At 42.5% G+C, this 27,643-nt stretch overlaps 1 protein-coding gene and 1 long non-coding RNA gene across 2 annotated transcripts in view; one reads left to right on the forward strand and one right to left on the reverse strand.

Annotated features, from left to right (window-relative positions):
* LOC138356256 (snake venom 5'-nucleotidase-like) lies at positions 1-25,779 on the forward strand. The gene is made up of 8 exons (XM_069312181.1): positions 1-451; positions 4,992-5,193; positions 5,739-5,936; positions 18,516-18,679; positions 21,604-21,703; positions 24,071-24,232; positions 24,873-25,076; positions 25,445-25,779. The coding sequence occupies exons 1-8, from the start codon at positions 401-403 to the stop codon at positions 25,723-25,725; spliced, it is 1,362 nt and encodes a 453-aa protein (XP_069168282.1). The 5' UTR covers positions 1-400; the 3' UTR covers positions 25,726-25,779.
* Positions 25,006-27,643, reverse strand: part of LOC123745620 (uncharacterized) — a 73,678-nt gene continuing 71,040 nt past the window's right edge. The window contains exon 4 of the long non-coding RNA XR_006771372.2: positions 25,006-25,142. This is a non-coding gene — a long non-coding RNA (uncharacterized lncRNA). The remainder of the gene's footprint in view (positions 25,143-27,643) is intronic.

Below are 27,643 nucleotides of genomic sequence, written 5' to 3' on the forward strand. Positions count from 1 at the left end.
CCAGAGGTTGATATGCCTTAAACCCAACACCAAACAATATCTAAATAATTCAGGCAGTAATTTTACAAAGGTTTAGAAATGTATAAGCAATACAGATTTCCTTGAATTATAAGATAAATTTAAAATTATTAATGATAGCTCTTAACATATCTAGCATGAATAAATTCCCATTCATGTCTCCTGTTGCAGTAGTTTTTTATTTTTGATTTTGTCAATATAAAATCCTTAATATTATTCACTTGATATTCCGCAGTCCTTCGGCAACCACGAGTTTGACGATGGCGTGAGCGGTATCGAGCCCTTCCTGGAGGTCATCAAGTTTCCAGTGCTGGCAGCCAACATCGACGACACCTACGAGAAGTCCTTCCAGGGGAAGTACAATAAGTCGACAGTCTTCACCATGGGAGCACACAAAGTTGGAGTGGTGGGTTACCTCACCACAGAGACAATGGTGAGTTGATCGTAAGATAATTTCACAGTATATTAACGCTGCTGACCGTTCCATTTCCTTTTTCTGCGTGTTTTTCCCAGCGGGTAGACGTTTAACTGGTATGTAATTTCCGTTATTGCAAAGATAATTCTGGGTGAAAGTTTGATTTCTCAATTGTTTTATTTATTAAGAAGATTCGACATGGATTTTCGCGTTGTTTACTCATGAAGTATTAAGGCATAGATGGGGTTAGGCTTCCATTAGGAGTTTATATGATTAAGGAGTATGAGCTGGATACATGGGTTGCACTTGCATGGGTTTTTGGGAGGTCTTCTACTCTTCAAGCCCGGCCCAGGACTAGGATGACTTGTGATTACTTGGTCCAACAGGCTGTTGCTTGGAGCGGCCCGCAGGCCCACTTATCCACCAGAGCCTGGTTGGTCCGGAACTTCTCACAGAAAACTATCCATTTTTTTATTGAAGACAACCAATTTTGTTCCGGCAATATTTCTTATACCTTGCTGGGAGGATACTGAACAACCGAGGACCTCTGATATTCAGACAATATTCTCTTTGCCTATGGCACCTCGATCTACTCTTCACTGACTCTATTCTGCATGTTCATCAATATCGTTCGCTCCAGTATGTTGTTATTTTTCTGTGTAAATTAGGGATTTCCTCCAGTATTTTCCATGTGTATATTATTTGATACCTCACTCGTCTTCTTTCTAGAGTACATTTTGAGAGCTTTGAGACGATCCCAAAAGTATATGGTACCTTATCGTGTGTATGTATGCCATATATGTTCTCTGTACTCTATTTCAGCAATTTCTCCCGCTCTGAATGGAAGAATGAGTATCGATCAGTACTCAAGGCGGGATTGCACAAGTGATTTCAATCGTATAAGCATTGTGATGGGATTCCTGGATTTGAAGGTTCTCTTAATCCATCATTTTTTCTAGATGACGCTATATTTACTGGTTATGCTCCCGAAACGAGATTTTGAAATAAAGTGTGTGTGCGTGTGTGTGTGTGTGTGTGTGTGTGTGTGTGTGTGTGTGTGTGTGTGTGTGTGTGTGTGTGTGTGTGTGTGTGTGTGTGTGTGTGTACTCACCTATATGTGCTTGCAGGATCGAGCATTGACTCTTGGATCCCGCCCAAATGTGTGTGTGTGTGTGTGTTTATTAGGCTTCACAAGGTTCTTTAAATATGATTACATACAACCTCAACACATCAAGGGTTCAACACGTTGGTTTAGCATCAGTTCAGCATGGGATCAGCACAACATGACTTCACCAATATCAACAACACGAATTTAACACAACGCGGGTACAATACCACACACGGGTACAATACCACACACGGGTACAACACCACACACGGGTACAACACACACACACGGGTACAACACCACACACGAGTACAACACCACACACGGGTACAACACCACACACGGGTACAACACCACACACGGGTACAACACCACACACGGGTACAACACACACACACGGGTACAACACCACACACGGGTACAACACCACACACGGGTACAACACCACACACGGGTACAACACCACACACGAGTACAACACCACACACGGGTACAACACCACACACGGGTACAACACCACACACGGGTACAACACCACACACGGGTACAACACCACACACGGGTACAACACCACACACGGGTACAACACCACACGGAAACAATATCAACACATTACAGGCTCGATATAAAGGCACATATACCTCGTATTGCAGAAAAAAATGAGACACAACATTACACACATGCTGCAACTCAACACAATGAAAGTAGACAGCCACCTTGACGTGTTGCAACCAACCAACAACAGTCTTATTTGTGGGTGTCTTAGTATATGTGTGTGTGTGTGTGTGTGTGGGGCGGGGGCCTTCATTCTCTTCCATTCCTCTATATCTTCCCTTTTTTTATCGCCCCTTTTCTCGTGCCACATTATATCTCTGTCACTGTGGACGATCTTGTCTCTCACCTGTCTCACTTGTTTCGTTACTGCCCTTTGCACACTCATTTATCATTCATTCTTCTTCACTACCCTTATCATCATGCCCTGTCCTCCATTCTCCTACACTACCCTTGTTCTTCATCAGTTCTTTTCGCATTATGAATAGAAAAATAAAATAATAATTTTCAGGTTTGGTAACTAATTTAACACAAAGTTACATTTCTTTTGACAACGATGTGCTTTGCATGAAATTGACAACCGACAAACATCAAATACTCTTGCTTCTAATACCAATTACATTATGGAGAAAACACATAAATAATATTGAAAAAGCTTACCACACTTATTAGTAAGTGCAATATTAAATCTCATTTTCGTAGGCTTCATTCTAATTTTTTTTAAATATTAAACTTACATATGTATTGAGACTTTCCTTCACTTTCATTACTGACGTTAATGATAACGGCATTAATAATAGCACCCACAGCATTTAATATTGGAAAGCCTAACAAAGTGAGTTCTGGCTAACTGCTCATTTATAAATCTTCTCTAATTCCAGGGTCATTATAACAGTAATTGTCATTGTTTCAGACGTCCATGCTCTGATAACCAACAGGGAAAATTAATGTCTATAAAGTACTGGACTCGTTGTCTGTATAATGTGATTTTATAGTTTAGCTTAATTGATTTATTATGCTCTCTCATGCTAAGCCTTTAAGTGGTAGTGGACCCCATGCCCATCCTGTAGGTGGTAGTGGACCCCATACCCATCCTGTAGGTGGTAGTGGACCCCATACCCATCCTGTAGGTGGTAGTGGACCCCATACACATCCTGTAGGTGGTAGTGGACCCCATACCCATCCTGTAGGTGGTAGTGGACCCCATGCCCATCCTGTAGGTGGTAGTGGACCCCATACTCATCCTGTGGGTGGTAGTGGACCCCATACTCATCCTGTAGGTGGTAGTGGACCCTATACTCATCCTGTGGGTGGTAGTGGACCCCATACTCATCCTGTAGGTGGTAGTGGACCCTATACTCATCCTGTGGGTGGTAGTGGACCCCATACTCATCCTGTAGGTGGTAGTGGACCCCATACTCATCCTGTAGGTGGTAGTGGACCCTATACTCATCCTGTGGGTGGTAGTGGACCCCATACTCATCCTGTAGGTGGTAGTGGACCCTATACTCATCCTGTGGGTGGTAGTGGACCCCATACTCATCCTGTAGGTGGTAGTGGATCCTATACTCATCCTGTAGGTGGTAGTGGATCTCATACTCATCCTGTAGGTGGTAGTGTACCCCATACTCATCCTATAGGTGGTAGTGGACCCCATACTCATCCTATAGGTGGTAGTGGACCCCATACTCATCCTGTAGGTGGTGGTGGACTCCATACTCATCCTGTAGCTGGTAGTGGACTCCATACTCATCCTGTAGGTGGTAGTGGACTCCATACTCATCCTGTAGGTGGTAGTGGACTCCATACTCATCCTGTAGCTGGTAGTGGACTCCATACTCATCCTGTAGGTGGTAGTGGACTCCATACTCATCCTGTAGGTGGTAGTGGACTCCATACTCATCCTGTGGGTGGTAGTGGACTCCATACTCATCCTGTGGGTGGTAGTGGACCCCCATACTCATCCTGTAGGTGGTAGTGGACTCCATACTCATCCTGTGGGTGGTAGTGGACCCACATACTCATCCTGTAGGTGGTAATGAACCCCATACTCATCCTGACTAATATTTCTTCAATTATTTAACTTAGGCCGACCTCGACCAGCGTATGACCGTCCCGTAAACCAGACCATTTTCCCCTGCAAATTTTGGTGAGGCTAGCCCCAAGCTTCTGGCCTCCAACTTTGGACAGGCAGAAAGACGGACAAACATTCTAACTTTTTATATATAGACTGAACAATGCTATTTTCATCAATTTAATCCACCCCCGTCCTCTCATGGTCACCAAAAATGTATATTTTGCGTTTAGTATATATATATATATATATATATATATATATATATATATATATATATATATATATATATATATATATATATATATATATATATATATATATATATATCTGTGTCTACTGATTAAGCGCCACGGGAAAGGAATAAAACTGAGTTAAAGTCTTCAGATCACTTGTTCTCTACCCAAGCTCTCTTGAAATAAGTAGAATCAATAAAGCAAATTCATTGGTTTCAATAACTTAAACGTGGCAGGTAAGTGAACATAACTGGGCAAATGGCTCTTAGAGATAGCCTTACACTTACGTTCAGGAACCTGTCCCATGTTAAAGCTGCATTTAGGATATACCCCATATTAAAGCTGCGTTGAGGATATATACCATATTAGAGCCGCGTTGAGGGTCTGCTCCATATTAGAGCCGCGTTGAGGGTCTGCCCCAATGCTTGAGCTACGTTGAAAATAACCCCATGCTAATGTCCTCACTTTAATAAGGCTTTATCGAAATCCTCAGATTAGGCAAAATTGTAATTAATTTTGTCAATAAAGATGTTAATAATAATAATAATAATAATGCTAATGTGTGGTGTGGCCTGCCCTCCCGCCCAGACTATAGCGAGCCCCGGGAAGCTAATCATCACAGACGAGGCCAAGGCGGTGCGCGCGGAGGCCAGGAGACTGAAAGCGGCGGGTGTCGACATTATCATCGCTCTGGGACACTCGGGCTACAGGAAGGACCTGGAGATCGCCAAGGAAGTAGAAGAGGTGGATGCTGTGGTCGGCGGCCACACCAATACGTTCCTCTACACTGGTGAGTTTAGTGGCGCTGGATTTAAGAGGACTTGGAGTCCTCTTAAATCCTCCTCTTGGGTTTCTATAGGTCAATGGACTTAAATAGGCTTTAAACGCCTATCAACGGAAGATTGTTAAGGATAACACAATAGATTACTGACCAACCGGCAAGTATACTTAAGCTCTAGACTAAAGTAAACTGAGATTATACACCGAGAAGCGGTTTACATATATTGGAAAAAAATCTAGTTTAAGTGTCTATAGGTTATATAACGGAAGCCTTCTATCTTTTAAACTATAATACAAACACAATGGTATGGTTTATTGACCATGTACGGTAATTATTTGTTCATACAGTTGGCCTAATTAGAATTTTTTTATTGATTTAGATAGTGATGAAAAATTACGAAGCGTGGCTTGCCAATCGTAACAGGAACACTTGAACACAAATTCTTTATCGATATGTAGACAAATTGTGTAAGAATCATGATCACTAGGGGTAACTATGCCAATTGTGAATATAGTCCTCGAGTTCCAGATGACCCTTCATCTCCTGCCCTTCAGGTGAAAACCCATCGACGGAGCCGAAGGTGGGAGAGTACCCAACGATCGTGACCCAGGGGTCGGGGAAGAGGGTCCCCGTGGTACAGGCCTACGCTTTTGGCAAGTATCTGGGCAAACTGGTCCTCACCTTTAACCATAAGGGAGACGTGATCGCCTGGCGAGGCAACCCCATCCTCTTGGACAACACCATTGAGCAAGGTCAGTGAATACCCAATAGTGCAGGCGAGGAGTCACAATAACGTGGCTGAAGTATGTTGACCAGACCACACACTAGAAGGTGAAGGGACGACGACGTTTCGGTCCGTCCTGGACCATTCTCAAGTCGATTGTCTTGATTGGTCCAGGACGGACCGAAACGTCGTCGTCCCTTCACCTTCTAGTGTGTGGTCTGGTCAAAATACCCAATACTATTATGCCAGCCCAGCCTCCAGAGGCCAGATTCACGAAGCAGTTACGCAAGCATTTACGAACTTGTACATCTTTTCTCAATCTTTCGCTGCTTTGTTTACAATTATTAAACAGTTAATGAGCTCCGAAGCACCAGGAGGCTGTTAATAACAATAACAACAGTTGATTGGCAAGTTTTCATGCTTGTAAACTGTTTAATAAATATAACCAAAGCCGTCAATGATTGAGGAAAGATGTACACGTTCGTAAGTACTTGCGTAACTGCTTCGTGAATCTGGCCCCAGTTGTGGTAGTACTTATAGTAATGATGAGCACCATAGTACATATATACCGACGTACAACGCAATTAGAATGTAGAAATCTGTACTATTGAAATTGGACACACCGGAAACGATTTTGCTGCAAAGACAACCTAAATTAACCTAACCTTCCTGGGCCTAATACACGCTATCTGAGACCTACTATAGTACATATGTGTACTATAGTAGCCCTAGGAATATTTAAGTTTGTTTTTTTACCATCACTTTGGGGACTATAAAGTGAATAGTACCAAATTCTACTAAGTGCTTTGTACGTCAATGTTTGTACTATGGTACACATAGTTACCAAAATTTTCCTACCACCAGCCCGTAGGAGAGTTTGACAGAAAGTTATTTGATAAGGTAGGAGTAGAAGTTACCTTGAAGTGTTTCGTTTCCGGGGCTTAGCGTCCCCGCGGCCCGGTCGTCGACCACGTGAGACCGTAGGATAAAGAAAAGGAATAAGATAAGAAGGAGTAGGTGTAGGAAAGGGATGAAGTATGGGAACAGATGTGAAGTATGGATAAAATGGAAAGTATAGGAATAGGTATGATGTAATGGAATAAAAGGGAAGTGTAAAAAATAAAAGTAGAAGGCAAACTGTAGAAGTGAGGGAATAAAGTTGAAGTACAGAAATAAGAGAAAGCTGCAATAGGCCAAATGACCAGCGGAATGAGGTGAAATAGAGCCCAAAGAGAGAGCAGCAAAGCTGCCACATCACGTTTGTTAAGAAGGTTAGGTTAGGTTAGGTATGTAAATTAACTTTCCTCCACTCTATTTTCCCTTACACAACTTGATAATGATCCAAAACAACCGAACAGTGGTCAATTCTTTTACTTTCAAACTTGTAGGTTAGGTGTCAGAGATTATATGTTCTTTGTTTACCATTTGTGGATTGTCTTGTCAGGCACCTTGAATGAGATGTTGCTGTCTTGCCTATATATTGATATCGTTGGGGCTGACAGTCCCCAAGTGGGCACGTGCAGGCATAGACGACATTTGTCTCCTTTAAGATGTGTCGTTTAGTGTTGGGAGTGTTCTTTATGAGCAAGTGAACGGTCTTCTTGCTCTTGTAGTAGATTGTTAACTCCATCTTCTGGCAGGGGTCACGTTTCTATTATTAATGTCTCTCAAGACTCCTTCCTCCGTTAAACGGCTGAGTGAGAGAGAGAGAGAGAGAGAGAGAGAGAGAGAGAGAGAGAGAGAGAGAGAGAGAGAGAGAGAGAGAGAGAGAGAGATGGATAGAGACAAATAAAGGGAGGTGAGGTGAACACATATCACAAACAATAACCCTCTACATGTCATCAAGTTAACCCACAAAGAATTACCGAGGCGCCCCACTCCGTTTATTCAATTCCCGAGGTGTGAACGTGGGCCCCTGGGATGGGCTCCACTGCACAGCGACCCCCACCCACCCACCCACAGACACACACACACACACACACGCACGCAGTGGGTAAGGTCAGCTCTCTCTTTACTCCTGGCGTCAATAGGCTCGCTTCCCCTCAGACTGTAAGGGCGTGCAGAGAGAAGTGAACGTAACAATGCGGCAAGAAACTGCCTCATTGTGATAGACGTGTACAATACCGACAACTAACAACGAGTCATTACATTTGAAGACCAACTGGTGAATAGGCAGGGTTCCATAGACATAAATATAAAGCTGAGGATATATATTGCAACCTTATCAATCAACGGAGAGGCATATGGTAGCATCGACAATAACAAAGACTGTGCAACATTCGAGGTGAAGAAGTCTTGCATCTTTCAAGAGGGAAGAACTGCAGGTGTCCCTGGAAGGGTGAGTGTATGAGTAGCATTGCCACAGGGTGCTAGACCTGCAGGTAGGGGGGAAGGGGTTTTGTGCGGGATCATCATGCGAATAACAGGCACTGGAGCACATCGTAGGCCCTCGTGCGATGTTTGGGTATCGTCGTAGGCCCTCGTGCGATGTTTGGGTATCGTCGTAGGCCCTCGTGCGATGTTTGGGTATCGTCGTAGGCCCTCGTGCGATGTTTGGGTATCGTCGTAGGCCCTCGTGCGATGTTTGGGTATTGTCGTAGGCCCTCGTGCGATGTTTGGGTATCGTCGTAGGCCCTCGTGCGATGTTTGGGTATCGTCGTAGGCCCTCGTGCGATGTTTGGGTATCGTCGTAGGCCCTCGTGCGATGTTTGGGTATCGTCGTAGGCCCTCGTGCGATGTTTGGGTATCGTCGTAGGCCCTCGTGCGATGTTTGGGTATCGTCGTAGGCCCTCGTGCGATGTTTGGGTATCGTCGTAGGCCCTCGTGCGATGTTTGGGTATCGTCGTAGGCCCTCGTGCGATGTTTGGGTATCGTCGTAGGCCCTCGTGCGATGTTTGGGTATCGTCGTAGGCCCTCGTGCGATGTTTGGGTATCGTCGTAGGCCCTCGTGCAATGTTTGGGTATCGTCGTAGGCCCTCGTGCGATGTTTGGGTATCGTCGTAGGCCCTCGTGCGATGTTTGGGTATCGTCGTAGGCCCTCGTGCGATGTTTGGGTATCGTCACAGACCCTCGTGCTATGGTTCGAGCCCCGTCTGAACACTAAGCAGCAGCGGCGACCATGTTGCAGGCGATAAGGGAATGACTAATAGGCAAACCAATTTAAATTTGAAAGTCAGATCCGACAGGCGAATTTACTGGGCGACCTGTACATAAAACATCAACTATCTAGGCAAGGTTGTTGTGCTGAGCACCAGGCGAGAGATTACCATGCGCCCCGCATCCTCCAGGTCATTTGTTTTTGCATTAACATGTTTTGGTACATCTGCAGGTACCTTAGATTACCTAGCAGTAAAATAGGTACCTGGGTGTTAGTCAGCTGTCACGGGCTGCTTCCTGGGGGTGGAGGCCTGGTCGAGGACCGGGCCGCGGGGACACTAAAGCCCCGAAATCATCTCAAGATAAACAGCTTTACAAAAAAACAAACAATGCAGTAGCTACGGTTTACTCTAGACTCTCAGTTGATATATAAAACGGCAGCCTAGCCAATTAACATAAGTTGCAGATGGAGGCACACCGAATGTATATATATTTGTCAAGACTTGAGACACTCCAGTGCTACAACCCTGCAAAGTGTGATTCATTTAATCAAGATTCCCAGCTCTATGGTGTCCAATTACCACCCTAAACTTTGAGAAATTGTAAACGGGTTTTCTAATGGAACTTTAGGATGCGTGAGTGAGTCCGTAGGAATAAACTATACAGTCCTTACCGACGGTACGAAGAGACCTCGAATGAAGCTGAACTAACAATGTCGTCAATGTAACTACCTTGGAGGGAGCCGAGCGGACAGCACGCTGGATTTGTGATCCTGTGGTCCTGGGTTCGATCCCAGGCGCCGGCGAGAAACAATGGGCAGAGTTTCTTTCACCCTATGCCCCTGTTACCTAGCAGTAAAATAGGTACCTGGGTGTTAGTCAGCTGTCACGGGCTGCTTCCTGAGGGTGGAGGCCTGGTCGAGGACCGGGCCGCGGGGACACTAAAGCCCCGAAATCATCTCAAGATAACCTTCCTGCCAATTACAGCCCCACTCCTGTGCCAGGTAAGTCCACCACTGGCTCACCATAACCTATGCTACTTGGAACTTTTGTTCCGAGCAGCTGAATCTAAAACAACAACAATCTCTCATTAGGTCTACGGGGGTAACCCCAGACCCATTAATATATTCCTTCCGTTCTCACTAGTTCTACGACACGGACTCCAAACCCATCAATAGCTTATCAAAAATGTTGTTCAGGGGCCAGATTCACGAAAGCACTTACGAACGTTTACATCTTTTCTTAATCTTTGGCGGCTTTGTTTACAATTATTAAACAGTTAATGAGCTCCGAAGCACCAGGAGGCTGTTTATAACAATAACAACTGTTGATTGGCAAGTTTTCATGCTTGTAAACTGTTTAATAAATGTAACCAAAGCCGTCAAAGATTGAGGAAAGATGTACATGTTCGTAAGTGCTTTCGTGAATCTAGCCCCAGGTCCCTGCACAGTGAATGGGCGACTTGTCCTTGTAGAGGACCTGATCCACTACTAAAAAAATATATATATAATCTGAAACGTCTCGAGCGAGCGAGTGAGAAAATGATGCAATATATTGTCACCAGAAGTCTGTAGCTTGTGAAGAATAACAATGACACGCAACCTGCGCAAAATCACCCACGTGTGAAAAAAACAGAACAAAAACATAGGATATATAAACATATATAGGACCGGCGGTTGGGTTTAAAGCCTAGTATATAGGACTGGCGGTTGGGTTTAAAGCCTAGTATATAGGACTGGCGGTTGGGTTTAAAGCCAAGTATATAGGACTGGTGGTTGGGTTTAAAGCCTAGTATATAGGACTGGTGGTTGGGTTTAAAGCCTAGTATATAGGACTGGTGGTTGGGTTTAAAGCCTAGTATATAGGACCGGCAGTTGGGTTTAAAGCCTAGTATATAGGACCGGCAGTTGGGTTTAAAGCCTAGTATATAGGACTGGTGGTTGGGTTTGAAGCCAAATATATAGGACTGGTGGTTGGGTTTTAAAGCCTAGTATATAGGAATGTCGGTTGGGTCGGCCCGCTGTCATTAGATAGCAAACACGGGACATTATTGACAACATCAATGGAATATAATTTTACGACAGTTAATGATTACACACTTTTCACGGAGCGAGTATGTCACTGTCGATTTCACAACAATAATGAGGCAATGAGACCGAATGTGTGTATAGTGAAAATAACTGTAAAAGATAAACATATATACGAACTAATGATAACACAATCCCAAGTTGTTTATTTTGTCAACAGACAGCAGGAGGTGTTGCTGCGTATCTCTGCTCTCACATCTCTTGAGTAAACACTGTCTTCTTATCTTGAGGTTATCTTGAGATGATTTCGGGGCTTTAGTGTCCCCGCGGCCCGGTCCTCGACCTGGCTTCCACCCCCAGGAAGCAGCCCGTGACAGCTGACTAACACCCAGGTACCTATTTACTGCTAGGTAACAGGGGTATTGGGTGAAAGAAACTCTGCCCATTGTTTCTCGCCGGCGCCCGGGATCGAACCCGGGACCACAGGATCACAGTCCAGCGTGCTGTCCGCTCGGCCGACCGGCTCTTAGTCTAAGCTAAATGATATAACGTAAGCTTTAGATATCAAGGAATATGGAAGAAAGCACCTTAATTGCCCCAACAGCAGAAGCCTTGAGATAAACAACTGAAAAATCTATCTCATTAGAATATGGATCCAAGGAATGTAGACATATATAAATTAAATTCCTGGTCTTGGGGTAAGATTTTGTAAACATATGAAGACTGTACAATGTACATATATCCTCGTAATGATATTACAGGTATATTAATTTCAAGTTTAGGAAATCCTAACTATTCGTGACATATAAGAAATGGGCAAGTATTCGGCAGCTATTGACACTGACGTTTAAATCATCTCAAGATAACCTCAAGATAGACGAATCACTACACCATATACCGAAAACACACATAAACACGCGGTTACCACACTGCCCTAAATGTGAAGATAATTTAAGTTTAGTTTGATGTTGGTCTTAATGATCCCAGAGGATCATTAAGGCCAATGCAAGAACTGTCGGATCAACCAGCAAGTATACGTTAGCCTTGAACATAGTTGAGGACTAAAGTAAACTTAGTTTACACACACCGAGAAGTGGATTACACCTCTGAATATAATTGTTTTTGGGTGTGAGTTGGGGGGAAGCGGAGTATTTTGATGTTAGGCTTTAGTGCCATCATAGTTACGCATTATGCTGCGAGTATATTTTCCTGTTTAGGATTGACATTAACTAAACTTTATATATACATAGTAGGCAAAAACTGTATATATTCGAAAACAGTGCATACGTTTATCAGTCACTTTATAAGATCGGACTGATGACCTACAGAAGTAGTCGTCAGAGCTTACCACACACCTGTCACACAAGATTAAGAAATCCTATATTTCAAGGAGCGCTCGGTCGGGCATCAACCATCGCAGGAATGAACTAAGAAAATATTAATATAGCTGATTTTTTTTATTGTGGGTTATGGTTGATCTCAAACTGGGACCTCAACATTTGGGAATAGTGATCTCAACATGGGTATAGTTACCTCAACATATGGCTATAGTTGACCTCAAAATGTGGGTATAGTTGACCCCAAAATGTGGGTATAGTTGACCCCAAAATGTGGATATAGTTGACCTCAAAATGTGGGAATAGTGACCTCTACTTCCCACCAAGATCCAAAGAATTTGTTTCTCACGGATTTCAAGTCTTTAACCTATTGTGCAACCTTATTCTGGAAAGCCTGGGCGTGGTCACAGTAGGTCAATACCAGTATCGGTTTCGTCTGTCAAGAGTGATGATCTTGGGTCACCAAGAGGTCAGTATATATGCTGGGACTCGCCGTGATGACCACCGCACTAAGTATTTATAAATTCGGTTGTAAGTGACCATCTCTTGAAGAGAAAAGACTGGAGGAAACGAGCCATTATATGAGCGGTAGTTCACAGTTTTGATGTTGTTAGCTTTTGAGTATCGTCTGGAGACCTAAGTCTATTGTTTACTTCATTGATGGGTATTAACGAGCTTCCGTCGTCACTATAATAGATACTAACGAGCTTCCCTCGTCACTATCATGGATATTAACGAGCTTCCCTCGTCACTATGATGGATATTAACGAGCTTCCATCGTCACTATCATGGATATAACGAGCTTCCCTCGTCACTATCATGGATATAACGAGCTTCCCTCGTTACTTTCATGGATATTAACGAGCTTCCCTCGTCACTATAATAGATATTAACGAGCTTCCCTCGTCACTATAATGGATATAACGAGCTTCCCTCGTTACTTTCATGGATATTAACGAGCTTCCCTCGTTACTTTCATGGATATTAACGAGCTTCCCTCGTCACTATAATGGATATAACGAGCTTCCCTCGTTACTTTCATGGATATTAACGAGCTTCCCTCGTCACTATAATAGATATTAACGAGCTTCCCTCGTCACTATAATAGATATTAACGAGCTTCCCTCGTCACTATAATGGATACTAACGAGCTTCCCTCGTCACTATAATAGATATTAACGAGCTTCCCTCGTCACTATAATAGATATTAACGAGCTTCCCTCGTCACTATAATGGATACTAACGAGCTTCCCTCGTCACTATAATAGATATTAACGAGCTTCCGTCGTCACTATAATAGATACTAACGAGCTTCCCTCGTCACTATAATGGATATAACGAGCTTCCCTCGTCACTATAATGGATATAACGAGCTTCCCTCGTTACTATCATGGATATTAACGAGCTTCCCTCGTCACTATCATGGATATTAACGAGCTTCCCTCGTCACTATAATAGATACTAACGAGCTTCCCTCGTCACTATAAGATACTAACGAGCTTCCCTCGTCACTATAAGATACTAACCACTATAATAGATACTAACGAGCTTCCCTCGTTACTATAATGCACTGTTAGCTGGATGTGTTGGTAATAAGACAAGAGGTGAAGACTAAAGTTGGACAGAGAAGGGCAGGTTGAATGCTATAACTCATGTCCTTTCCCGTTGAAGTTAACCCCTGTTCCACCCTTGTTCGTGCCGACTGCGTCGTCACGCAGTATACAAAACAATTATGGAAATGATATTCCGATGTCAAAGGCTGGCCAGGTAGCTTTTGTCACTTTTCACGGTGAATTGTTTGTTTTTTTTCAGCTTAGGCTTATTCGCGTGTATTTTGCTTATTTAAGTTTGTTACATATAAACGTTTGTGGTATTGGTCGAACAGACCATTTCGGTATAAAAATGATGGGATTCTTTTTGTAGGTTAATCTTGTACTGCTCCACACCTTCCCCAACTCCTATCCTCTCCACAAACCACTTGGGCTGGACGGCAGAGCGACAGTCTCGCTTCATACAGGTCGGCGTTCAATCCCCGACCGTTCAAGTGGTTGGGCACAATTCCTTCCCCTCCCCGTCCCATCCCAAATCCTTATCCTAAGCCCTTCCCAGTGCTATATAGTCGTAATGACTTGACGCTTAAGAACTGATAGTTCCGTTCCGTTCCATACTTCCCTTCTACACCACATCTACTACCTATCCTGCCCCATACTCTCTCCCAAAATAAATATACTGATTTACATACATACATACGTACATATCATTTTGGATTCGAACCTGCGTTCTGGTGAGTCCCAGACACCTGCCCTAACCGCCTCGGCCACGATGGGTTGGTCGGCTTCTGTACCATCGTGGCCGAGTCGGTTAAGGGCACGTGTCTCGGATTCAGACACAAGTTCGAATCAAAAGTCGTCTAATCTTGTACCACCTGTGTGAAAGAAAAAGTAAAGCGGACATAGCGATAGAAGAAAATGGGTGCCGCGTTTGAGTCTTATATACGGGACCGATGATTTCATTGTGTCAGCAGTAAGGAGCCTTATATAACGAAGCGAAGCGGAGGTGACTGTAGGTGCTGTCAATGGGCCTTCATTATGCAAGAAAGACGGTCTGTTTGTGCAAGGAATGGGGCCCTTTGTGACGCAAAGCATGGTGCGTCTCGTGTATGCAAATGGTGGTTGTTTGGAAACATAAATTATCATGCATTTCTTATCTTCAAGTTCCTCCATCCCACCTCCTTTCTTTCTCCATCCCTACATCCAGTTCATACGTTTCTCCTGCGTTATCCCTCCTCACTCAGGTAGTTACCCGCCTTGCGCGACGCCTGTCAACCCAGATTACTTCCCTCCCTTCCTACATATCTTCCTTCCGACATACCCTTTTTCAGGTAATTTCCCTTCCTTCCTTCCTTTCCCGGTTTCCCTTAGCCGTAGTTTCCTCCCTCAGCATTGTTTTTTTCCCTTCTCTCTTCATCTTACAGAATGTTATATTTGTAATAGGTGGAATTGTGACCCCGTAGGACTCAATTACACACTCGCACTTCGGTACACAGTTTAACCCAACTGGTATCGCGCCTTCTCTCAATTTCCCCTCCGTAGACAAGGCAGCGGTTTAGCCTAGCCAAAAGCGTCTGAATCTGGTCGACCCACCTAGCCTACCGGAGCCGGTAATCATTCGGCCCCACGAAGCGTCAATATTGCCGTGGTTTCAATATCCTTAAACCCCGCAATTTTTATCCCGGAGTTGATAGCGTCAAAACGTAGTCCCGTCAGTAAGACGAGAGGTTGTGCACGCTCACGGGGGCGTTAAATAAACGTTGCTGCATCAACGTTGTTTGCAGTTTGTCTAGGTGGGTGGATCAGGGGTGAGTGTAGGCGAGATGTTAGGTTGGTGGGAGGGGTCAAGATGCCAGGTCACATCGAGCAGTGGTGGGTGTGGGGCGTGGGACGTATGTACGTACGTGCGTGGGACGTATGTATGTACGTACGTACGACTGTGTGTGTGTGGGGGGGGGGGGCGTGGTATTTGGCGTGGTTAGCTCTCAGTGACGTGAGCGGATGTGAACATCACAAACTTGCATTTGAAGCCTCGGGTATTAAATAAAGGTGAGCGAGGAAGGACCCGAGTGAGTCCCGGAATGTGTTGACGGACGTAAAGGAACAATTATTATTATTATTAATATTAGAAGGCACCCACCACCTAGCACTTCGAGGTGAGGGCTTCAGGTGAGTGATTGATGTATGTTTGACAGGTGATAGATGGGCGAGGTCAACCACGGACACCTCGTACTCACAGGTAAACTCCCCACGAATTAAATTCGAGCAAATCAATTTGATTCAAAGAAAAAGTCAGAATATTACAGAAAATTCGAGCGGCGACGCTACCCGCGTCCTGAAGAGGGTAGACTGTGTTAATTAACTGGGTCCTGAACCCACTGATTGCTTGAAGAGATAACGTATCTCTAATGTAACGTTATTTTCAAACCTGAACCAGCGTTAACAAAATATTTAATTCAATACATATAACAATTAAAATAACAGTACAGTGTATGCAAATTAATCTATACATATTAAAACAGAAATAAATTAGTAAACAATGGAGGAAGAAGAGACATAAATTTTCTCACCACCAAAACGCATCAAAGTACTTAAATATAGACCCCTTGAACATGACACGATTCTATGGGTCAAATGACGCAGTGGTCGTGTACTGTTTGAAACCTCGCCTGTGAATGATGAACTAAGCCTCGCCTGTGAATGATGAACTAAGCCTCGCCTGTGAATGATGAACTAAGCCTCGCCTGTGAATGATGAACTAAGCCTCGCCTGTGAATGATGAACTAAGCCTCGCCTGTGAATGATGAACTAAGCCTCGCCTGTGAATGATGAACTAAGCCTCGCCTGTGAATGATGAACTAAGCCTCGCCTGTGAATGATGAACTATAGCGATGAGAATGATAATGAGTATTTAGGGAAAGTACATACATATAAAATGAGTTACAAGCAGAATGTTGGATTTCTAGGTCGAGCTACTATGCCTAAAGCCACTAATACACACAGCATTTCTGGCATAATTGTTAGAACTAAACCACGATAAAACTCTGTACAGCATTTCGACGTTACACCCACCAACACAACTGTAATCACAGATATAATAAGGATATAATAAGGATATAATAAGGACAGATATAATAAGAACCTAATCTAATCTGCCCGAAACGCTTTGCGTAATAGTGGCTTTAGGCATTGTATGTACTAGCTCTATCTATTAATCCAACAAACTTTGTAAAATCTCTTGTAAGTATGTACCTTACCTAAATAAACATTTATTTATTATTTATTTATTAAGGATGCAAAGTGGTTTGACCCACGAACGCCACGTTAGTGCAATGACGGGTGTTGATTGGTCCTTGTCTCATATCAAGACTTGACACGCAATACTCACCAACCTGTTGACAGCATCACTAACCTATCTCATCGCAAATCTTATTTGTCACCTTCCTAATCTAATCTCAGCCGCTACGGACATTGAGCTGAAATTTAGTGGCTAGCGGGCAGGTACGTAAGTGCTTGCGTAAGTGCTTTGGTGAATCTGGCCCTAACTTAGATTAATTAACACGAATGGTGGAGAATATACGTCAGTCCCCGCTTCCACACCCTTAATGTTTTGATACGTTTTCTTACACCTTTCACCTAGCAGTAACTAGGTGCCTGGAAGTTAAAGACAGATGGTGTGGGTGTCGTCCCGGAAGTCGACATGAAATGATTTATTCTCAAATGAAACGAGAATAATTCATTTGGACTAGCGTTTCTATCCATTTTTCCTATATGGTTTCTATCCATTTTCGTCCCATTCTCTTCTTGTTCAACCACGTTCTCACCTGTGGGCCCCTACAACTACGTTCTCACCTGTGGACCGCTACAACCACGTTCTCACCTGTGGACCGCTACAACCACGTTCTCACCTGTGGGCCCCTACACCAAAACAGATAAAGCTAGCAACATTGAGAGTGGCCATTACTGCAACAAATACACCATATTCATATGTCACAAGCCCTGCCTTGTTATTCTCAGTTAAAACTGCACATAAATAATAACCGGAGGTACTCAGTTCAACACACTCGTAAGAGTTTGTTGTTATTACAGGATGAACAACCCAGCGGGTTTTCTTCCTATTGGGGAGTGTAATACATGCTGCTATGGCGGTGTGTTCACTCACAGCCTGAGTGGCGCTGCCCAATAAACTCGTCCCTCGGGGCAAAACGTAAAAACTTTAAATTTTGTTGGAGTACAAAACATATCACTTGCCCCATGGACCACTAGAAATTCTTCCATGGATCCCAAGGGGTCCATGGTCCCCTGGTTTGGAACCATTTCTCTAAGGGGATACTTCTGCAAGCCTAACCATTTGTACAGTTCTCTCAGCATTTGTTTCCTTCTCCCGTTAATACCACACCATCTTGTGAAAGATGGTGTGGTATTACCGTATTTATTAAATCCATAAATTACATATATCTTCATGTGTCCTTTAGTTTTCTACTTTCAAGGTATCACATAAACTTAAGTTGTATACAATGTACAGAGAACCATACTTATCGGTAAATAATTCAATAGGATGAATGCTCTTCAAAAGCTTACCAGTATGGTTCTTGCAGACCAAGAGATCCTGGAGGCGATGGTGCAGTACAAGGAGAGGATCAACCTGACCATGTCTGAGAATGTAGGCAAGTCGTACGTCTTCCTGGACGGCAACAGACTCTCCTGCAGGATGAGGGAGTGCAACATGGGCAACCTCCAGACCGACGCCATCATTCACATAGTGAGTTCTGGAGTTGTTGCTGGTAATTAGTCCTATAAAGATGTAAACAAAAAAAACTGGAATACACTGATAGCTGTATCCTATTTATGAACATCAGAACAAAGGTAACTGCAGAAGGCCTATTGGACCATACGAGGCAGCTCCTATCTATAACCACCCAATCCCACTCATAAACATGTCCAACCCACGCTTGAAACAATCGAGGGACCCACCTCCACCACGTTACATAAGAACAAAGGTAACTGCAGAAGGCCTATTGGCCCATACGAGGCAGCTCCTATCTATAACCACCCAATCCCACTCATAAACATGTCCAACCCACGCTTGAAACAATCGAGGGACCCCACCTCCACCACGTTAAGAACATAAGAACAAAGGTAACTACAGAGTGCCTATTGGCCCATACGAGGCAGCTCCTATCTATAACCACCCAATCCCACTCATAAACATGTCCAACCCACGCTTGAAACAATCGAGGGACCCCACCTCCACCACGTTACGCGGTAATTGGTTCCACAAATCAACAACCCTGTTACCGAACCAGTATTTACCCAAGTCTTTCCTAAATCTAAATATAAAATCCTCCCTAAACCTATTTCTATGTGTTTATACACTAGTTTATTTTAATCGTGGTCTGTGTTCAGGAATAAGGTATTCTTGTTGATTGGTCTGTAACTGTGGTGGCCTTGACAACCCTCCAGAGACTGATAGACTTTTAGCCCAACACCTAACTCGTCTCTCTAATTTATTTTCATTTAATGGCTCTTAGGTCCATCACACACAGAGATCACACTAACGTGATGCATCAAATGAACAAATCCACAAGGGCAGTGACGAGGATTCGAACCTGCGTCCGGGAGCATCCCAGACACTGCCTTAATCGACTGTGCTACAACAGGGTTAAAAGGGTTGAAACACCCTGTCGTAGCTCAGTCCATTAAGGCAGCGTCTGGGATGCTCCCAGACGCAGGTTCGAATCCTCGTCACTGCCCTTGTGGATTTGTTCTTAGGTCCATCTTTTCCAACCATTTGGACTGGTTGGTACAGCAATGGTCTCGCTTCTTGCACATCTGTGTTCGATTCCTGATGGTCCAAGTGGTTGATCACCATTCCTTCCTCCATCCTGTCCCAGTTCCTTCTCTTCCTAGTGCTTTATAGTCAAACTAGCTTACCACTTTCTCCTGATAATTAACTTTATCTTTGACCATATCTATCAACCAATATTCTCCTCCCAAAATCTAATATTTACCTATTCATATCCTGAGAGTTGAGAATAATTAAATAGGTCATAACACAAAATACAGTCAATCTAGTCTAAAAAATACATAATACAGTCTATAGAAGCACCAGATGGGATAAATACGTGTACATAGGTATATGAATACATTGTTACGGCCCCCACTCTTGTGTCAGGTAAGTCCTCCGCGGGCTCACCATAGTCCGTGCTACTTGGAACTTTTGTTCCGAGCAGCTGAATCTAAACCTATATCTAAGCCACGGCAGTTCTATAGGAACTGCCGTGTTTCTGGGCTTTGGGACAAAACTGAATTAGAATCATGACTTGTTGTTGTTTTAGATTCAGCTACTCTGAACAAAAAGTTGCAAATAGTTCCACTATGGGCTATGGAGAGCAAATAGTTCCACTATGGGCTATGGAGAGCAAATAGTTCCACTATGGGCTATGGAGAGCAAATAGTTCCACTATGGGCTATGGAGAGCAAATAGTTCCACTATGGGCTATGGAGAGCAAATAGTTCCACTATGGGCTATGGAGAGCAAATAGTTCCACTATGGGCTATGGAGAGCAAATAGTTCCACTATGGGCTATGGAGAGCAAATAGTTCCACTATGGGCTATGGAGAGCAAATAGTTCCACTATGGGCTATGGAGAGCAAATAGTTCCACTATGGGCTATGGAGAGCAAATAGTTCCACTATGGGCTATGGAGAGCAAATAGTTCCACTATGGGCTATGGAGAGCAAATAGTTCCACTATGGGCTATGGAGAGCAAATAGTTCCACTATGGGCTATGGAGAGCAAATAGTTCCACTATGGGCTATGGAGAGCAAATAGTTCCACTATGGGCTATGGAGAGCAAATAGTTCCACTATGGGCTATGGAGAGCAAATAGTTCCACTATGGGCTATGGAGAGCAAATAGTTCCACTATGGGCTATGGAGAGCAAATAGTTCCACTATGGGCTATGGAGAGCAAATAGTTCCACTATGGGCTATGGAGAGCAAATAGTTCCACTATGGGCTATGGAGAGCAAATAGTTCCACTATGGGCTATGGAGAGCAAATAGTTCCACTATGGGCTATGGAGAGCAAATAGTTCCACTATGGGCTATGGAGAGCAAATAGTTCCACTATGGGCTATGGAGAGCAAATAGTTCCACTATGGGCTATGGAGAGCAAATAGTTCCACTATGGGCTATGGAGAGCAAATAGTTCCACTATGGGCTATGGAGAGCAAATAGTTCCACTATGGGCTATGGAGAGCAAATAGTTCCACTATGGGCTATGGAGAGCAAATAGTTCCACTATGGGCTATGGAGAGCAAATAGTTCCACTATGGGCTATGGAGAGCAAATAGTTCCACTATGGGCTATGGAGAGCAAATAGTTCCACTATGGGCTATGGAGAGCAAATAGTTCCACTATGGGCTATGGAGAGCAAATAGTTCCACTATGGGCTATGGAGAGCAAATAGTTCCACTATGGGCTATGGAGAGCAAATAGTTCCACTATGGGCTATGGAGAGCAAATAGTTCCACTATGGGCTATGGAGAGCCCATAGTGGACTTACCTGGCACAGGAGCGGGGCTATAACTGGTGAAGATTGACTAGGTCAATTTGTCTATTCTATCTATTGCTATTATATTTCTAAAAACCCAATTCACCCATCATTGTGGCAATGTTACAGAACACCAAATTCCCAGACGACAAGCGGTGGGCCAAGACCAGCCTGGCGGTCCAGAATGGTGGGGGTATCAGAGCGTCTATCGACGAGCGAGCCTCCAATGGTCAGTATAACCCTCTATTTATTGCTCATGATATTATGCCATAGATAAAAGGGGTGAGATGGATGAGGGTTGATTTATAGGTATTTTTTTTCCTTTAGGGCCTTGTGCTATATACAGCCGAGTTATGGAGAATATAGTAAGCCTATACAGGACACATTTTCAGAGCAACAATATCAATTTTTTTTTAATCAAATATCATTTTTTTAAATCGAGAGTCCTAGAGGCCTGGTAAATGGAAAGATTATCATGTATTTGCCTCTAAATATTCGAAATACCATATATAACTTATGTTAATATATTAAACCAATAGTTAAGGAGATACAAAGCCTGTCATCTTGATACTGTAATCTGGTAAAATGATATTATGAACCAGTCTGCAAGATTAGCTAAGTTAAATATTTTATCATTGAAATTGAATTGAAATAAGTTTATTGAGGTAAAATACACACAAAGGGATGAGGTAGCTCAAGCTAAAAGCTAAATTTTATCATTATATTAAGATATCACTGCTTATAACCTCTTGCTACATTAAAATAGTATTGGTTAGAAATATCAAGATATTCCTCATTATACACTTTTGGAAAATAAATATTATATTAGTTTTACGTTATTTTGGCTATGTATTACAATCCCATTTTCTCGTTACACAAATACTGTATTGATTAGAGATATCTAATCTGTAGCCATTATAATTAATTTTTATATAATTTTGCACCAGTGTATTATTTGTTATCATAGATAATTTACAGTCACATTACAAGGTAAGAAATTAAGTGTTGATACTGTGTGCTACAATCATATGTAGCTTATTACATAGATTGAACCATATGTAGCCTATTACATAGACTGAACCATATGTAGCCTATTACATAGACTGAACCATATGTAGCCTATTACATAGACTGAACCACATGTAGCCTATTACATAGACTGAACCATATGTAGCTTATTACATAGATTGAACCATATGTAGCCTATTACATAGACTGAACCATATGTAGCCTATTACATAGACTGAACCATATGTAGCCTATTACATAGACTGAACCACATGTAGCCTATTACATAGACTGAACCATATGTAGCTTATTACATAGACTGAACCATATGTAGCTTATTACATAGATTGAACCATATGTAGCTTATTACATAGACTGAACCATATGTAGCTTATTACATAGACTGAACCATATGTAGCTTATTACATAGACTGAACCATATGTAGCTTATTACATAGATTGAACCATATGTAGCTTATTACATAGACTGAACCATATGTAGCCTATTACATAGACTGAACCATATGTAGCCTATTACATAGACTGAACCATATGTAGCCTATTACATAGACTGAACCATATGTAGCCTATTACATAGACTGAACCATATGTAACCTATTACATAGACTGAACCATATGTAGCCTATTACACAGACTGAACCATATGTAGCCTATTACATAGACTGAACCATATGTAACCTATTACATAGACTGAACCATATGTAGCCTATTACATAGACTGAACCATATGTAGCCTATTACATAGACTGAACCATATGTAACCTATTACATAGACTGAACCATATGTAGCCTATTACACAGACTGAACCATATGTAGCCTATTACATAGACTGAACCATATATAGCCTATTACACAGACTGAACCATATGTAGCCTATTACATAGACTGAACCATATGTAGCCTATTACATAGACTGAACCATATGTAGACTATTACATAGACTGAACCATATGTAGCCTATTACATAGACTGAACCATATGTAGACTATTACATAGACTGAACCATATGTAGCCTATTACATAGACTGAACCATATGTAGACTATTACATAGACTGAACCATATGTAGCCTATTACATAGACTGAACCATATGTAGACTATTACATAGACTGAACCATATGTAGACTATTACATAGACTGAACCATATGTAGCCTATTACATAGACTGAACCATATGTAGCCTATTACATAGACTGAACCATATGTAGACTATTACATAGACTGAACCATATGTAGCCTATTACACAGACTGAACCATATGTAGCCTATTACATAGACTGAACCATATGTAACCTATTACATAGACTGAACCATATGTAGCCTATTGCATAGACTGAACCATATGTAACCAATTACATAGACTGAACCATATGTAGCCTATTACATAGACTGAACCATATGTAACCTATTACATAGACTGAACCATATGTAGCCTATTACATAGACTCATAGCGTATACTATGTACTGTACTTTGTGCTGCGAAGCAGATATTAAATACCTTACAAATATAATATTTATAATTAAATTTTCTACGTTCAACAATTTGACAATTGTTAACATTTCAGGCGTGATCACCATGGAAGATATACTTACTGTAGCGCCATTCCAGAATACCATAGACATCGTTGAGCTTAAGGGCAAGCACGTCATGGAAATGTTTGAGCATTCTGTGTCTCAGTACGACCCTCAAGCGCTCACTCACCCTGGTGGATTTTTGCAAGTCTCCGGTAGGTTGACCGTTTTCTCTAATCGTCGTGACTATAGAAAACGAAATTGATAGTGTACAGTATCCATGTCTGTAACTCTGACTACTCCATTTGACAATACAGTAATTTAAGAATAATTAGGATAATCTATTTGAATATGTTGTTATATTGCTATTTATTGTTCACCCCATACCCGTCCTATGAGCTAGTTTAATTCATATATTAAATTAATTCATATATTATATGTCTATCCTGTATGTAGCGTAGAGTTCGTCATCAATATGTCCTAAACTCATATTCGTAGAGCTCTCAAAACACTGAAGAACACATTATGTTTCAGTGTAACATAGTGAGACGAGACCAAAAGCGCATATAATTCAGCATTAATTGTTTTTTTAACGAAGCATATAGATGGAAAGAGATCACGGGAGACATCTCCCGTCACGTAGGGTGCAGTCGCACTTCCACAGATCTCCAGTATCAGCTCTTGATACTGGTAATGGCTCAAAAAGGGCCACCATTTACGGGCTATTCATGCCCGTGCCACCTTTTAGGTGGCTTAATCTTTATCAATCAATCAATCAATCAGGAAAGAGAACACGAGGAGGGACTCACATTACACACAATATAACACATTTCTCACCTGTCTCTCGTATGGTAGGCTTCGTGGTGGTGTACGACGTCAACCTCCCGCCGGGGTCGAGGGTGGTGAGGCTACAGGCTCGCTGTCAGGAGTGCCGAGTACCGGAGTTCCAGGACGTGAAGGACGACGCCATCTACAGCGTCGCCATGCCCTCCTTCCTGGCCAAAGGTGGCGACGGTTTCTCCGTCATTAAAAACAATAAGATCAACCACCATTTGACTGGTAAGTTTCCTGACGAAACTGGAAGAAAATTTCCTGACGAAACTGGAAGAAAAGTTTCCTGGTCGTCTGTGGAAGAAAATTTCCGATTTATTACACAAATGCAATTGTATTTTACACAATTGCAATTGTATTTATAGACATAATATAAATAATATAGTGTATGTTATATACCATTTATATAGCAGTAAGAGATTGAGTTTTTGTACTTTTATTATGTTTACAATTGTATTCCTGTTATTAATTTCCATGTGTTTATATATTTGGATATCTACGTTAATACTTTTTATACGAATATATTATGTATATAATTGAAGTTGGAAACATAACCCATACCAACGCCACAATAATTGCGGCTCCTATCATTCCAGGTCTACTGGACACAGATATCTTCCTAGAATACATCAAGCAAATGAGTCCGCTTTATCAAGGCTTGGAGAACCGTATCCTGTTTGTGGACTCGACGGACCTATGCCCTGCTATGCCCACTCGCACCCTCCCCTCAAAGACACCAGCCTACACCCTCCCTCGTGACAACGCCTCACGCTCTGCTGGGGGTGGAGGTGCATCCCTAGCGACGCAGGGCGCGGCCCTCCTGCTGGTGGTGACTGCGGCGGTATCTGTGGTGGTGATGGGGGAAAGAATGGTATAGTTTAATGGGTGTGCTAGCAGCCCTTGGAAATAGTTAAATAAATATTTGAAATAGTGCGGGAGTTTGAAGCTTGTTATAAGGTGAAAAAGGCAAAGGACGGAATTTGGTGTAGGGATGAAAATTCGCCTCTTTCAAGGCCATTACGATGCCTTACGACAGCATTAGTGTTATGGAGAGTGGTTTAAGATGCCATAAAGGCATTCTGGAAGTATTGTCACTGTGCAGACTTGGTGGTGTTTACCTCCGACCTCCATTAAACTTTAGATCCAACGTCGGACTCACTTTCGAAAATTGGCTTCTGGTGCTGTTTTTTTTCTGGTATCAGCGTCACTACTTAATATTATCAGTATTAATATGGAGTATCAATGGGTGATTGTTGCACAGCTAGGATGGAGGCGAGGAAAGGACACATTGTATATCTAAGATCAAACAGACATGGTCAAGACTTGGTCATGATTTAGTTAGCAGCTGGTCATTGGTCATTACCTAGTCAAGAACACACTGGCGGGCAGCTGAATAGGTTGACCATCAAAACAATAGGCTGTGCTGAATGAACAACTCTCCAGATAACTCCCTCTCCTCTTTGCTCAGCTCAGCTATAACTATTTTAGTGTATTTTAGTGAAGTGGCTGTAAGTGAAAGGGTGACTCTCCTAGTGAGCAACAATGTTCAAGAGTAATTTTAATTCAAAATTATCAACGTTATTTCAACGATGAATCAACATTGCTGAAGTTCCTCTTGGATACTGTGACCACTCGGTCAAGGCTTCACAGATTTCATGTACTGTACAAGCAGCCCGTCCTCCAAAGACCCAAAAGTGATTCCATGCACTCGCCAAATCCCCTGTATATGAATGAAAAACGGTTTACACACGACTCACAATTGATTTCGTTCGAACACTTCCGGAACAAGTGCTTCACTGACAAATTTTATTCGAACCACAACACTGAAAATGCTTCGCCCACGTACTACAAATACAAATAATCGCCAACAGAACCTAAACAACTAACCTAACCTAACCTATGCCTATATATGTACAGTATCCTAATATAATATTAATTTATATTTGAAAAAAAATCCTGTTTTGAATGAACAGCATGTAAAATATTATGAATGCGTCTGTGAGGTCGACCGCTGGATGTAATGGACTTGAGTCGAGGACGAGTTGGTGGTACAAGACACAACGTGCCTAACAAGCAAACCTATAAGACAAAACATGGCGTGTTTTAAGGCATTGTCTTGTGTCGTTTCTTGAACGAATATGTTTTAATAAGCAAGTGTAAATGTGCTAATATTCTAATTGAAATCGAGACAAAATTACATCCTGACAATCTCACTTGGTCCAGCATATGGCCACTTAACTTGTGAATAAACAAATCCATAAGGGCCGTGACAAGGATTCGAACCTGCGTCCGGGAGCATCCCAGACACTGCCTTAATCGACTGAGCTACGACAGGGTAAAAAGGGTTGAAACCGAAGTTCTACTGAACTTACTGGATCCGAAGTTCCAGTAAGTTGAAATCGAAGTTCAGTAGAACTTCGGTTTCAACCCTTTTACCCTGTCGTAGCTCAGTCGATTAAGGCAGTGTCTGGGATGCTCCCGGACGCAGGTTCGAATCCTCGTCACGGCCCTTGTGGATTTGTTCATTTGATGCCTCACGTTAGTGTGATCTCTGTGTGTAACAGGTGAATATTTTCATACATCCAAATGCATTTTATTATCAACTATTTAAAACATTCAGTGGGACTGTGTCTGCTGAACTAAATATCCGCCCACCCTCCTAAAATAACCATGTGGTCGACAGCACTACACATGTCGTCATGGACCACCAGAAAGTAGACTTTTGTCGAACTGAATTTAGACAAACTGGAAAAGTTATTTATATTTATGATGCTATAACTCCTAACCTAACCATC

The sequence above is a fragment of the Procambarus clarkii genome, chromosome 71 (genome assembly GCF_040958095.1).
Source record: "Procambarus clarkii isolate CNS0578487 chromosome 71, FALCON_Pclarkii_2.0, whole genome shotgun sequence".
Taxonomy (NCBI): domain Eukaryota; kingdom Metazoa; phylum Arthropoda; class Malacostraca; order Decapoda; family Cambaridae; genus Procambarus; species Procambarus clarkii.

Excerpts from the sequence above, each read along its gene's own strand:
- LOC138356256 (XM_069312181.1), top strand. The coding sequence starts at position 401 with ATGGGAGCACACAAAGTTGGAGTGGTGGGTTACCTCACCACAGAGACA. Across the intron at positions 5,194-5,738 it reads CAATACGTTCCTCTACACTG|GTGAAAACCCATCGACGGAG; the intron begins GTGAGTTTAGTG and ends CCTGCCCTTCAG. Across the intron at positions 18,680-21,603 it reads CCGACGCCATCATTCACATA|AACACCAAATTCCCAGACGA; the intron begins GTGAGTTCTGGA and ends GCAATGTTACAG.